Genomic DNA, 15,039 nt, shown 5'->3' with positions numbered 1-15,039 from the left:
GGAGGAATTCGCACTTTGCTTGAAGTAAAATCGCTCAAGCAATTTTGATATGCAATAATGAAGATGAAAGAGGATATGTGATCCTCCGCACACCCCCTCTCCCGTCACTTTTTTGTGCTAAGGTTGTCATGTTCCTCCTTGACGGAAAAATTCACGACTTTGACTGTCTTTGACTTGACTTTCACGAACTGGCTGTCTTTGAACAATTCAATTGTGTTTATATGCTTTGTTATTTTTATCACAAGAAAATAATTGATTTTTTTATTCTTATTTCTCGAATATGGTACTCATTGTATATAGTAATTTGGGAAGGATTCTGAAAAAAAATCGTTGGTAGAGTGGGCAATCCCCCCCCCCCCCTGTACGCGTGCTTGCGTAGGTATGTCGTATCTTATTTTTAGAGAAATTCATATCATTTATGATTGGATGCAATAGATGGGCCCATGGACTCCAACTAACTCCTCTCTCCACACAAATTTCTTTGCATAGAGGAAGGCTTGTTGTACCTTTAAAAAAAAAGAAACAGGTTGAGACTCCCAATCTGCATTAATGGAGGCATAAATATGGCCCACTTAAAGACCATTATTATGTTGCAGAATAACATTTGGCTCTTATCAATATCCTATAACTTAGTTATATAGTAGCTGATTCCCTATTTTATTTGCTTTCAACATCCCTTGCTCACTGACTCACTTTCATGGTCTGTCGCTAGCCAAGTCTCAAATAGCTTGCAAAAAAAAACAAAAAAAAAACGAGATATTATTTAATACATAAGAAAAACAAAATTATTTTAGTCGTTACTAACTAAATCAGTAGTTAGGAAAGGCTACCAGAGACCAACAAAAAATCAAGGTTCTTATAAGACTGTGAAAACAATACATACGTTTATTTTTCCGATCCTCAAAATACAATCTACCAAAAAAATAGCAAAACAGTCTCCTTACGGAACTATCAAACTTCCATTACGGAACATTACGATTCATTTTCTTTAATAAAAAAGAGACCTGTAAACCAAACTTTGCTAGATAAAAAATAGAAAGGGAATTAAAAAAGTTGCGAAATAAAGAAAAAGAAGAAAAATAAAAGAATATAACAAAATAAATTAGCACGAGGACATCCAGAAGAGGAGCCCCCCCCCCCCCCCCGCATTTGAGAACTAAGAACTTGGGAAAGTGAAAAATTCCGTAATATCAACTAAATTCCCAAGTTTTCTTTATTATTCAGAACAAAATTTGATAGCCCAAGGCCAGGGGAGATGTTGTTGAGCCCCATTCATAGATACACCCTGCTCCTACTAATAAATTACAATGTGGATAGAGTAAACAGTGATTTGAAAAAAATCCCTATGATTGACTTAAACCCTTTTCAAAAAGAACAGAACTGAAAGAAAACAGAACCGACAGGTTACATCAGAAAAACAAAACAACAACAACGCAAAACTCCCCCCCCCAATCCAGGATATGCCCTGACTATTTGGTAATACATATTACTAAGTCAAATATTTTCCATGTTTGTATACGCTGCAGGGTACCCGTTGTCCATACCTCACAAGTTGATATAAACAAACAAGATATATATCTCTTTAGCAAGAATTCCGAGTTAAAAAAATTTCTAAAACACGATTCGGCAGGTAAGTCGGTACACATCCAGTTCGGAACTAATGCACAGACTAGTCCCTTTTTTCCTATTTCTAGGACATACTAACAAAAATGTGAGTTTGGGAAATGAAGGTTAATTTTCTTTCAAGCTTCGCTAGAAAAAAGTAGATTCTTCTGTGTGATCATTTATTGCTTCCCATTAATAATAGTCAATAAGATTAATCCACAAGATCGTTAGAAAATTTTCATTATCTATTAAATTATATTTCACACAATTTATAAAATTTAGCGATTATAAGCTTTCATTAATCCAAGAACATAGCCCCCCCTCTCTAAGCTGTATATCACCTTTTACACAACCATTAGGCATACACTATATTTGTAGAAAATAAATATCATTTCGGATGATGCAAGAAAAGACTTAAACAGTCTCTACACGAGGAACATTACTACCAATAATTCAATGATTACTATAACATTTTGCGCATAATCTTCAAATTGATAGGCTTTCTAAAATACCGTTCAAATGATTTTTTTTTTATTATTCCATATAATACCCATTTATAAACGAGGGGATAAAAGAGGCAAGCTGATTGACGATGAAATACTATTCAGCTATCTCTAAGTATTTTACTCAAATCAGAAAATTAGTAGCCTTCACTGCTTGATACGTTATTTATTTATGAAATTTGGCAATAATATTTACCATCTTGAATTATCAGACAGGATTATATTCTCATTTTTATTATTATTATATATTTTTTTCAATTTATACATTCATTTCCTCGTCATCGACAATTCCAAAGTATTACGAGAAAAAATTCACAATCTTTAAATTCAATCAATAAAGATCACAGGTTATTGGTAATATCGTTGCTCGTGTAAGGACTGTTTTAATATTGCATCTTTATTCTCTCAATGTCAATTAATTATAAGCTATTTTCCAGATCCATTGCGATTAGCTCTAAGCCTCTTAATATCTCCAGTGGTGAACCAATCCCGTTCAAAAGTTGGGGTTGTATAGTGACGACAAGAGCTTACATTGAAAACTGGCAGTAGTTCATTTGCCTCACTTGACAATGCCTAAAAAAGAAACAGTTTTTTAAGCAAATAAAGCATGAGACTCTAAGAGTCACTAAAATACTTCTCTTAGCCGCATTTAAAAAAGGCAGTAGAACTAAAAAAAAAAAAACTTTTCTTTTACTAGAGATTCTCTTTGATAAGCTTTTTCACAAGCAAGGGCGCATCCAATATATTTTTTTTTTGCTGCGGGGGGATAGGGAGGGGTTTACAAAAAAACTTAAGAAGCGCACCAAAAATTTGTTCATAATATTTTTGTTATGTTTTTACGAGTCAAGCAAGATTTTGAGGGGGAGGGTTCAAGCCTGGTAACCCCTCAACTTCTTCATACGGTCTTGGTCGCAAGGTATCATCCTCTGTCGCCTAGTTCCCCAATTTGTCATATTATTTATTCTTGGCAATTTTCCAATTATTTAGCAATTTTCAGCTTATTCTTGGAAGTCTAGCTACTTTATCTGTCTAGAATAGCAATCCAAAATTCACATAAAATTTCACATCATATTCAGCATATGAAAGGAACAAATATTGCACTTGCAAGTAATTAATAACTATACTACAATAAAACAATCAAGAAAAGTTGAAATCGATGTTATTAAAAATGTTTTAAGTAAGTTGATTTTGGATCGTTTTTACTTTTATTTCTTGTTATTTGCACTGGCGGATCCATAGGGAGGCAGGGGAGATCCCTCGGTTTGCTTGTTCATAATCTTCGATTATATATTCGAGATAAGCAACGACACAAAACTTTCGGAGACGAAGATGGTAAACAATTTTTAATCAAATATCGCATCACCAAATACTAATTCTCTCTTCTAAACGTTAAAACAACCTTTTCAAGAAGAAATGTGAAATGTTTTTCTGAATTATCCGTGCTAAGTACAAGAGCGGCATCCTTTATTCCCGCAAAGCCCTTCCTCAAACCTCGTGACAGAGTAGTTATGAAGTATCGCCTGGAGATTCTATGAACGACGGTTCAAGTCTTCCAGTCGCAAGATATTTAAGAAACAGAGAACCTATAGATAAACATAGCCATGAACTGACATAGCTTTGCGCTGCTTTTGGCTTCACAGGATTTGTGCTACTGTGGGTAGTTATTGTGTTTTCCTTGAATAAACAGAACTGCGTGGAAGTAGCAGCACTGATTTTTAGGCGACTGCTAAGAGAAAGAATTGTTTTGAGCCAGTCGCTATGAGCGATGATGGTATGAGAATCCTGGCTCGTAGATTTGATTAAAAGAAACATTCGTGGAAGCCGTTAGGAGAAATTTCTCAAAAACAAAGACTCCACTAAATACTTATTTAAAACAAATATTAATAGTACATTTTAACAGTATAAAAATATCAAAGATAATCATAAAATTTCATTCCTATTATAAATGAATTCATAAAACAATCGTTTTATTACTTTTTCTTATCAGCATGAACTCAAGAACTGTTATTCTACAATTGCCTTCAATTAGTCCAGTTTTCATTGGTTTTCGGCCAAATTATTTCGAATTTTCACTTATTTTTCAAATGTTCTCCCGTTTTTTTTTTGGAAAAAAAGGAGGAGAAAATCCCGAAAACATTTTTTAAAACTAATCCATGACGGAAAAAAGTGAAATTTGGAACAAATTTTAGTCAGCTCAACAAACTTAGTTTTCTAGGCGCTTGCACAGCTTTATTGAATAGAGCTATATTATTATCATTTATACAGGGATAATTCTATTCATTTTTTAGAAAATGAATGAGACTGTCGGTATGTGAATCCCAACTCGTAGATTACCAACAATTGGGCTCTATATATTTATTTTATACACAGTATTTTATAGCCAGAAAAAAGAAAATATAATTCTTTGTTACTGGGCGACCTAAGACCAGCTGTAGCAATGAAATTTTCTGTCCAAAGGGATAAAAAAAAGGTAAAGGATACGGCATTAGACTTTACAGTCCGTAACGGCGGTGCTGATCTCCGTTTCTTGGCCCTTCAGCCAGGAAGTGCAATGGGGGTTGGGGGCCAGCCATCCTGTCCTTTCGCACACCCTTCCCCAGATTTCTCCAGGTACCCATTTAGAGCTGGGTCGACTCTGGCTAAGCTTACAGAGTCACGCCACTGACCCCCGTCCCAAACTGAAGAATTGGGTACACTGGGATTCGAACCCGCGTCCTCTCAGACAAGGGATCCCGAATCCAGCGCACCAACCCACTCGGCCAGGCATAAGTTACAAAACAGACAATGGTTGCATACTTATTCTCAGAAGCTCGGAGAAACACTTAATACAAATGGGATGCAAGTGCTTTGCAGTACCTATAACGCTTAAACTTACCAGACGGAGCCATCTAGATACTAATTTACGTTTTTTTTCTCCATACTGTCTGAATTACTGCAGACCGACTGACCGACTCATATTTGTCATTTTGTTTAGATACGACTTTTCAGCTTAAAAAAAAGAGCTGAGTAATAGATAAATTGACAAGAACAAGAAGTTTCTGTTCACATGCGTCTGTGTTGTTTTCTTTTTCTCGTAACGAGATGCAGCTTTTGGATTCATGAGTAAGATCCGATGACTACTCGAGCGGAGGTTTCAATAATATCGGATACACGAATCTTTAAATTGAAAGCTAAAGCAAAGCTTCTTTTATTAAATTATATTAATTATTTGCATGTTTAAATAATTTTTTTTTACATTTCTTTAAATGCATGAGACACTCATCATAAAAACTGCCACGCTAAGTTAATGGCTCATATAATTTATTTCTGTAGTTGGATCTTCAGAAATAACGGATTTGTGTAAGTTTAATTTTTTAAAACTCCCAACATTTCAAGGATATACATATGATTGAATGCATATGATAATGCTGATGCACAATGCATATGAATACATATGAATGAAGGGCATAAAACGGGGCTCTCGAATTCAAAATAATAGTATCACAAATTCCCTCATCAAAGTCAGAAGCTGAGGATTTTACAAACATAAATTTATATTTTGCAGCAAATAATGACAAGAGAGTTCGCTTTCTCAAAAAAAAAAAAAAAAAAAAAAAAAAAAAAAAAAAAAAAAAAAAAAAGCCGCTGTGATGTTTGGCAAGGTAGTCGGTGTTTCTCTCAAATACAGTCTTTGGCCGTAAATACGTCTCAAGGATATGTCACAAAACACGCTCGTGATCCTGTCAAACCTCCAATAATGCCAATACTGGCCCAAGATTGATGTTTTGATTGCCAATTTTTAACATTCATTTAAGATACAAAATCGATTCTCCATGCCAAATATGTGATACTACGCCACAAACCGTGATGAAGTTTCAATTCAGTGAAAATTCAAGTTAATTCTAGAGCCCGTAGATTACCACATATATGAGGCCAAAAGAAAACCAGGTCGTGTGTCCCCAAGTTAGGTGAGAAGAGGTCACAAGGAAGAACCTGAACGAAATAGGGATCCCATGGGAGGCAGTAAATTAAGGTTTTGGACAGGTAAGAGTGGATGAGGAGTGCTTACAGTAGTGCTGTCTTTAGCTAGATTGGTGCTACAATGAGTAGTTAGTAGTAGTATTTCAATCCATGGATACTATTGTCTGAAATTTAAAGAGAAACCATGCTATAAAACGAAAAAAAAAATCATTAAAAGGGATTGTCAATTTGACACATCAGAAAGAAGACCCAACTTGTGCTTTGTATGGAAGTCACTCGGAGGATAATATTTCAGGCTTCAAGACAAAAGCGCCCTCAAAAAAAAAAAAAAAAAAAAAAAAAAAAAAAAAAAAAAAAAAAAAAAAAAAAAAAAAAAAAAAATCGGAAGTCCATAGTGGAAGACAAAGAAGAAGATCGGAACTTGTGTTTTATAGAGACCACACTGTTGTGCTGTAAAGGCGGTTTTTCTGTGAACAATCGGAGATAATTAGCTTAGCCTGAGTGAGATAAACTACTATGCAGGTATGTTTTAATTAAATATTTAATATATAGAGATGGTTAAGTTAGTACTTAATATAATGCGTTCTGGTTGGCCTGCTTTCATCATTCACCGTAGCACTTTCCGTAATTTTGTTACTAAAGTATTATATTTTCATTGGGATTAACCTAACTTCACTTATTGAGAGTGGTCACTTTAATACATAACCGGCAAAGGATCAAATTCCAATACAGTTAAATTAGATAAATGTGAATGAAAAAAATTCCAAAAAAATATCCAGTAGCTGAAAATTCCAGAAAAATCTCCAACTTTTAGTGTAAACTCAATGCCAACAAAAAATACATCTACAACCCCCTAAAAGAATGCCATTGCCCCCCTATGTACAACATAAGATAAATTGTTGTAAAGATTGAAGAAAAGGAAAAAAAAAGTTACGTCACTTTTTTGGCTTGATATTCAATTTAGCATGGTTTTTGGATCAGTAATTAAATCAGGGTGCCAATTTAATAAACACAAAATATAAAAGTCATGTGATACAAGCTGAACATAACAGTGAAGCCCAAAAGCACCAACAGGCACGTATGCAGAGAAGGAAAACCCCTCCCCCCCAAAAAATCAGATTCTGACATCAATCTGCTAAGCTAGTTCACTTTAATTCTAAAAATGGTGGTAATAAAAAAACAAATGATTTATATGAATACAAAAAAAGATGAAACACGGACTTACCTTTAAATAAATAACGGCATCAGCTCCATATCCTTCACACGAGGTAATAGTCAAATCACCAAGTAAATATCGGGCATAGAGACGAGATAACGGAAGTCCGTAGCCATACCCTAGTGAGAAAAAACAACAACATTTAGTTAAATAATGTGTACGACCCATCAAATCTATAGAGGAAATGTGACGGGGAATTACTGTTTTTTCCGACTGGGGTTGGGTTTCACCTTTATCGACAAAATTAGATCACTAAATAGAAAAAAAAAAGCAAAAACAATAATACAAGCAGGGCAGCACATAAAGCTTAAAAATCAAGCTTTAAAGTCAATCATGGCACTTTCTATCGAATGCTATTCCTACGCTATGAGACCATGATTGAAAGGCGCGGCTTAAGCAGTTTTCAGCTGCATTGTTTCTTTCAGATTTCTCATAATCAAATAGAGAAAACAACATAGGTTTCACCCTTTTTATGTTTTGTAAAAAACCCTTAAAGTTAACAGGGTTTGTTGTATGAGAACGTAATAGAAGAGCAATAGAAGAAGAATATTTGTAGAACCGACCAGTATTTGAGGGAAATTTTGAACTTTTTGAATGCTAAAATTCTTGTCCTTTTATTTTTAAGGTAATAAATCATTTCGAATTTTCGACAATTTTCTTTCTACAGGTTGTAAAATTTGTTGTATACCAGAAATTCGCACAACTGTAGTTTCTGTAATGTGTAGCTATTACGGTAGACTCATTGGCCCAATACAACCACTTAAACAGTAAAAAAAAAAATCATTCCAAAAGTCAATTAGATATCACTTTAATTAGCCAGTTTCCTGTTCAGTATCGTTAATTCACGTTACCGTAATACTATCATGGCGGTTTTATTGCAATTGGGCCACTAGGATTCCTTAGATGTCTTTCAAAAATTTGAAAGACAAATGTTAATTGAAAACAATTAACAAGTCCTCCTCTGCCTCTTCAAGCACCCATATTTAAGAAACATACACAACCAGTGACATTATCGTAGCTCCCAATATTCTAATCTAGATTCATAGACTTAACTTCTTATTTTGCTAAACTTTTTTTTTAATTGCGAAAAAACATTCTCTACCTCGACTATTCTACTTTTTATATCTTAACTGCATCCCCCATCTTTTACTAATAATACAACACAGGCAAGTAAAGCTATTCACTTGATCTATTCTTTCGTTGTTCAAGATCACCTCTTCATCTTTATATATTCCTAGCTTAAGCATGTTAAGCGACATCTTTTACTAAATAAATAAAAAAAAACTAGTTTTTTTTTAACTGAAAGTAAGGAGCGTTAAGGAGCGAAAGTAAGTTCGTTTTAAATTTAAAACGAACAGAAATTACTCCGTATATGAAATGGGTTGTCCCCTCCTCAACGCCTCGCTCTTTACGCTAAGTTTTTAATTGTTTTAAAAAAATAGAACTGTGGCAAAGAGTCAAACATTAGCGTAAAGAGCGATGAATTGAGGAGGGGACAACCCATTTTATATACGGAGTAATTTCTGTTCGTTTTAAGTTTTAATGTCGCTCCTTACTTTCAGTTAAAAAAAAACTAGTTTTTTTTATTGAATTCCTGAACGTTTTTGAATTAATGCATGTTTGATTTTGGCTCTCTGCAAATAAATTATTAAAATGAAATTTGCATATTAATTCTTTTTTTTGGCGAAATGGCTTTCTCTTAGTTTTCATCAGACGATTTGGAGAAATAAGGGGTGGGGAAGGAGGCCTAGTTGCCCTCCAATTTTTCGGTCACTTGACCGAAAAAGGCAACTAGAACTTTTAATTTTTAACGAACATTTTTATTAGTAAAAAATATACGTAACGTAAGAATTAACTTACATAACAAACTTTTATATTCTTATATTTTTATTATGTATATGAGGGGGTTTGTCCCCTCGTTAATACCTCGCTCTTTAAACTAAATCTTAAGTTTTGTCCTAATTCTTTAAGAATGACCCCTGAATCAGAAAGGCTGTAGAATATATAATTGAAATTACTAAAAATACTTTAGCATAAAGAGGTATTTATCTCCTCTTAAATACCTCGCTCTTTATGCTAAAGTATTTTTAGAACCCCTCATATGCGTAATAATCTCTGTTCGTTTTAAATTTTAATGCTACTCCTTACTTTCAGTTGAGAAAACTTTTTCATGTGTATTTTTTCATTGTTTTTTATATAGTAATGCTAGAAAATCCCGCACCCTTTTCATTGAATTTCTCTTCCCCTATGACATATTCCTCCAAGGAAAGATCCTCCCACATAGCCCCCTCCCCTCAACCCCACCCCCAAACCAAAAATATCCCCCCTGAAAACGTCTGGACACTTCCCAATAACCATTACTGTATGTAAACACTGGTCAAAGTTTGTAACTTGCAGACCCTCCTCCAGGAACTGTGGGGGAGTAAGTCATCCCCAAAGACATAGTTATTATGGTTTTCGAATATGTGGAACAAAATGGCTATCTCAAAATTTTGATCCGTTGACTTTGGGAAAACAATGAGCATGGGAGGGGGCCTAGTACCCTTCAATTATTTTGGTCACTTAAAAAGGGCACTAGAACTTTTCATTTCAGTTAGAATGAGCCCTCTTGCAACATTCTAGGACCATTTGGTCGATACGATGACCCCTGGAAAAAAAAAAAAAAAAAACAAAAAAAAAACACGCATCTGTCTTCTGGCAAAAAATACGAAATTCCACATTTTTGTAGATAGGAGCTTGGAATTTTTGCTATAGGGTTCTCTGAATGCGATGGTGTGATTTTCGTTAAGATTCTTTGACTTTTAGGGGGTATGTCCCCCTATTTTCCAAAATAAGGCAAATTTTCTGAGGCTCGTAACTTTTGATGACAAAGACTAAATTTGATGAAACTTAAATTTAAAATCAGCATGAAAATCCGATTCTTTTGATGTATCTTTTAGCATCAAAATTCCGTTTTTTAGAGTTTCGTTTACTATTGAGCCGGGTCGCTCCTTACTACAGTTCGTTACCACGAACTGTTTGCTAATACAACACAGGCCAGTAAAGCTATTCACTTGATCCATTTTCTCGTTGTCCAAGATCACCTCTTCAACTTTATTTATTCCTAGTTCAAGCGACTTAGTGTTCTTAACATTAATCTTCAAACCTATTCTGCTACCCTGAACTCTGAAAACCCCAAAAATTATTTTCCTAACATTTTTATCCAGTGCACTCAAATCATCTGCTCAAACTAGGTTTAAAAGAGTTTTACCTATCATTTGATTCCAAGTCTTTGCCCTGTTTGTTAAGATAAAGTCTATTAAAATAATTATTAAAAACACAACCTTGGTTAACTCCTGATTCAACACCAAACCAGGTACTTGCCTCACTTTCTACCTGAGCCGCAGCAATTCTAGTGCATAGTACTAATCGCTTTTATCATAGAAGGATAGGACCTTTACTAAGGATCTTTTATCAACTGAATCAAACGCTTGCTCACAATATACAACACTGAGGACTGATGATTCCGTTAATTCTTAATTATTACCCTAACGGAGTTAATTCGATCCACTCCTCCTTTCCCCATCTTGAAACTATACTCTTCTCTTTAAAATTTTATCTACAACATCTCATAAGTATCATAAGTATCACCATGCTAAGGACTTCTGCTTCCTATAAAAACCTAGCTATTTGCTATGCTTCTATAATTACAACACTCGCTCTTATCAACTATCTTATATATGGGGGTTAGCGCGAATAAAATTAGCAATTTGCCTTAATTTCAGTAAATTCTTGAGTCATATATGCAAAACTACACTAAAATTTTAAACTAACATTCTTATCGCACTAAAATAATAATTAGGCCTACAAGAACCATTATAATTTCATGTTCAAAAGTTAAGACCTTAAAGTCTTAATGACGCCGTATTCTCCAATATGATTATAAAGACCATTCCATAATGACTATTAGGAAGTACTGATGACTTTTTATTTCCTAAAAGCCGCATGGTTTCTTCTCTTATCTTAAATAGTAACATTTTTTCCGAGGACTAAAACAATTTATTTAATTATTTAAAAATGAAACTGGTTGAAAAAATTCCTTGATTGAACAAAGATAATATTAAAAAAAAAAAAACCAATACACGGAAAGTCCCGATTTATGAACTGATTCTTAGTTTTATTTCCCCGTCAATAATTCATCGAAATTCAGCATAGGATCTTTTATTACTGAGGTACCATTCAAAAGTTCCAAGGAAATTGCAAAACAGTTTTATTTCCTTATAAGCAGAGCGGTTCCTAGAGCCGGGAAAAATCAATTACAGCCACCTCCCCCCGACTCAAATATAAGCAAAAAAGCCAAATCAAAGTAAAAAATCTGAATAAAATGTACAACGTCCCAGCCATGGCACCCAGGCAGCTGCCCCAGCTGTCTCCCCTTTGAACGGCTCTGCTTATAAGTATCTTCTAAAGAGACAATTGTGTAAGAAACAACACACCAGCCTTACTCTCGCAAAACTGTTTAAGCTTTGAACCAGCCACGAGGGAACAATTTTGTCAAAAGGCACACCAAGATAAAAATATAATGTTTTTTTTGGGGTGGTGGCCTTTTCCTGCAGTTTTCCGTTTCTTGTTGACACAAATGCCCAGGTCAGTAACTCACACGAGATACACAGCAGCCCTATGCTGGGGTGCTAATTCACGAAAATAAAGGGAGGAACAAGTATTTTTTTTTCAATGAATACTTTTTGAAGTTTCAGTGGGAGGGGAGGGTGTTTTTGTTCAATAAAAATACGGCCCTTACCTCCCAATGAGTGGCCTTGGTCCCATAGTAAATCTTGGGGAAAGGGGTATCTCCAAAATTTACACCTGTACGCAGATAAATTTATAAGGATGCTTGATTTGACAAAGACCATCTTTCTACCTCAAAAGCACTCAAACTCTTAATTTTAGTTTATCATTCATCTTTCAAGGTTCTTAGCAAACTTTGCTGAGCAAGACTTTTATTCATTTTGCTCGAGCAAATAACAAAGCATCATCTAAATGGTGTTAATTAAGGAACAGAATCATCAATGAGAAAATATGCAATTTTAGCGTACGAAACGATATGCAACGACTTTAAAGGACATTTCACATATAATGAAATTAGGTACATTAATAAGTGATTCGCTATTTTCAATTTTCAAAATAATAGAAGTGAAGAGACAATCTTGTAGTAAGCGCAGTAAGCACACTCACTTAGTAAGCACAGCCAGGACTCACTTATAGAAGGAAAGAGGCCCTATAAAGTTTTAACCTTAAAGGATCATTTAGCATATATGCAGGCTGTGTAGTGTAATTGCATACGTTTTTGGAAGAATAAAAGATATTTTTCGAGAAATTTAAAATGTTCATCGCAAAGTGGAGCATTGTTGCGAAGCCATCGGTGTTGGTACATGATCCAAGCGCCTAGTGTTTTTATACCTTAATTCAGTGATACGTCTTATTATATTTCAAATATTTTTAAGTTTGTACTATATCATTTTTTCTTCTTCTAAAATAAACAAATAATTCCAGCATAATAGGCTATTCCGAATGCGACGAGGATGGCATTAGTATCTAAAAAAAACTCTTTACGACTGACTCATTCCTTTATGATGCAAAGTGGATAAACGCTATAGTTTTAAGGTATTGCTATTGAAAAAAAGCAAAAGAATAGAGAAACTGACCTGCAAGAGGTGTACCAGTCGCATCTCCAACTGATGGCCGCGGAGCAGTGCTGTAGGTATACTTGAAAAGAAGGGGCACAGTAGAACGAGGCATACCACCTCCTCTGTCCATTATCTAAAACGTAGGATACATTTAACTTGAATACACTACACCCATGCAGAGCAGAACACATTTAATAAAACAAGTAACCAAGGCCCAAATCACCCACTTCCCTTCAAATAAAACAGCAATAGCTAAACTCTTCATTAAAAGCTAAACTATAGTTAAACTTCCCCTGTCAGATGACTTCCTGCTTTTTTCCCTGAATTTCAGGCATACATTCAAATCACGAAGAAAAAAAAGTAGGAGTGGTACGAAGCCAATTTACTTGTTAAAAAGGCAAAACAATACATAAATACAGATTAGCTACTAATATTATTTGCGTAGTGACGCCATAGGCAATTTAGGCAGACATATAGCCGCTACTCCTTTCTTCCTTTAATAATTTAAGATGATGAAGAAGTTTAACGGTGATTCCCCCAAGATACAAGTGATATTAATTTTCTTCAATACGCAGTTACATGTTATAGGACTTGTTAGATTCCGAAAGTCAAGCGGGGAATCCCTGGTTGTAACTGAGGGGACCATACACTTGGGTGTTATGTAATGACGGTGCAAACGTGGGTGTTACGTAATGACAGCGCACAGGTGGGATGTAAGTAATAACAGCACATACGTGGGATGTTACGTAATAACCGTGCACACGTGGGCTTTACGTAATGGAGACGCACACGTAGGCTGTTACGTAATGACAGTGCACACACAGGTGTTGCATAATACTTTAAGATACTTTTTTCTTCGGGATTTCATTTTTCTTTAAGATATCATTTTTCTTTCAACGTTTTTTTTTCTCAGGGAATCACTATAATCAAAGGATTTCTGTCAGCATTAGGATTTGAAAGAGATTTCCATCCAAAGGAATGGAGCACTAGACAGCTGAACTATGAAAGCCTTTCAAATATTACTATTCGGCTGATACTATCTACATTATAAATAATTCGACGCACGAAGAATTCACTGGCCCGCTTATTCGAATGATTTAATGGATCACGTGTTTTCCTACGATTGCAACAAATGACATGCAGGGGAGAAAATCGATTAGTTTTGGGTATATTTTATATGGGCCTACTTGTTAAGTAATACTTTAGAGTATTATTAGATAATATTGGGGATTGTTCTTAGGTCATTTTTTTGTAATAGGGTCTTTTACTCTATTGGAACTTGATTGTGCTATTAGTGATGAAATAAAAGCAAGAGTATCATTATACTCTAAATAAGGATATGTACATGGGCGATTTCAATAATTAAAAAAACATTATAAAATCGTGAAATAGCAGAAAAAGCAGTTAAAACTCAACTAATGGAAAAACGAAGAGTGAAAATACCTGATATAAGCAGTAGAACCACGAATTGAAAGGCAGTGAGGCATAGCAACCAATTCCAGGGAGGGGGAGTGCAGGGTTGTTATTAGAGGTAAATTTAACCCATATTAAGAGGTATTTCTGAGAGGTTTTAATGAAAATGCCACGATTCTTTGAGCCACGACTATGCATATTCACGCCACCGTGTCAATATGTGGCTTGCCCGCCGTAGAAAGCAATTCCAAGGGGGAATGGATGTTATTAAGCCACAGCTACAGTAAATAGTAAAGCCATAGTAAATTTAAGCCATATTCAGAGGTATTTATGAGAGATCTTAATGAAAATACATCGTTTCTATTGCTCTATTAGACACACCTGCAAGAAAGAGACATTTTTTGCATTCGGTTGTTTCTGAGAGATTTTAATAAAAAATGCCACGTTTCTATGAGCCATGACTATGCAAATTCACGCCCCCGTGACAGTAGCGGATCACCTAACGCATCTGTTCCTAGATATAACAGGCATTTCTGAGAGGTTTAATGAAAATGCAGCGGTGTCAAAATGAGGCATACAAGGGAAAAAAGAAGGAAACAAAACGCAACTTCAATGGGAAACTTTTATACAAAGGCACTAAATAAACTATTTGAAGTATCCAAATTCTGCTCAAAGC

At 34.9% G+C, this 15,039-nt stretch overlaps 1 protein-coding gene across 1 annotated transcript in view; it reads right to left on the bottom strand.

Moving 5' to 3' along the window:
• Nucleotides 1–869: 869 nt before the first annotated feature.
• Nucleotides 870–15,039, bottom strand: part of LOC136032151 (pyruvate dehydrogenase (acetyl-transferring) kinase, mitochondrial-like) — a 41,794-nt gene continuing 27,624 nt past the window's right edge. The window contains exons 6-8 of the mRNA XM_065712336.1: nucleotides 12,969–13,083; nucleotides 7,294–7,403; nucleotides 870–2,681 (exon numbers count right to left, since the gene is read on the bottom strand). Coding sequence (XP_065568408.1) covers nucleotides 2,535–2,681; nucleotides 7,294–7,403; nucleotides 12,969–13,083 — 372 coding nt within the window. The 3' untranslated portion in view covers nucleotides 870–2,534. The remainder of the gene's footprint in view (nucleotides 2,682–7,293; nucleotides 7,404–12,968; nucleotides 13,084–15,039) is intronic.

Source organism: Artemia franciscana, chromosome 10 (genome assembly GCF_032884065.1).
Source record: "Artemia franciscana chromosome 10, ASM3288406v1, whole genome shotgun sequence".
Lineage (NCBI taxonomy): Eukaryota > Metazoa > Arthropoda > Branchiopoda > Anostraca > Artemiidae > Artemia > Artemia franciscana.
The sequence above is the reverse complement of the archived record's forward strand: the minus strand, read 5'-3'. Positions and strand labels throughout refer to the sequence as shown.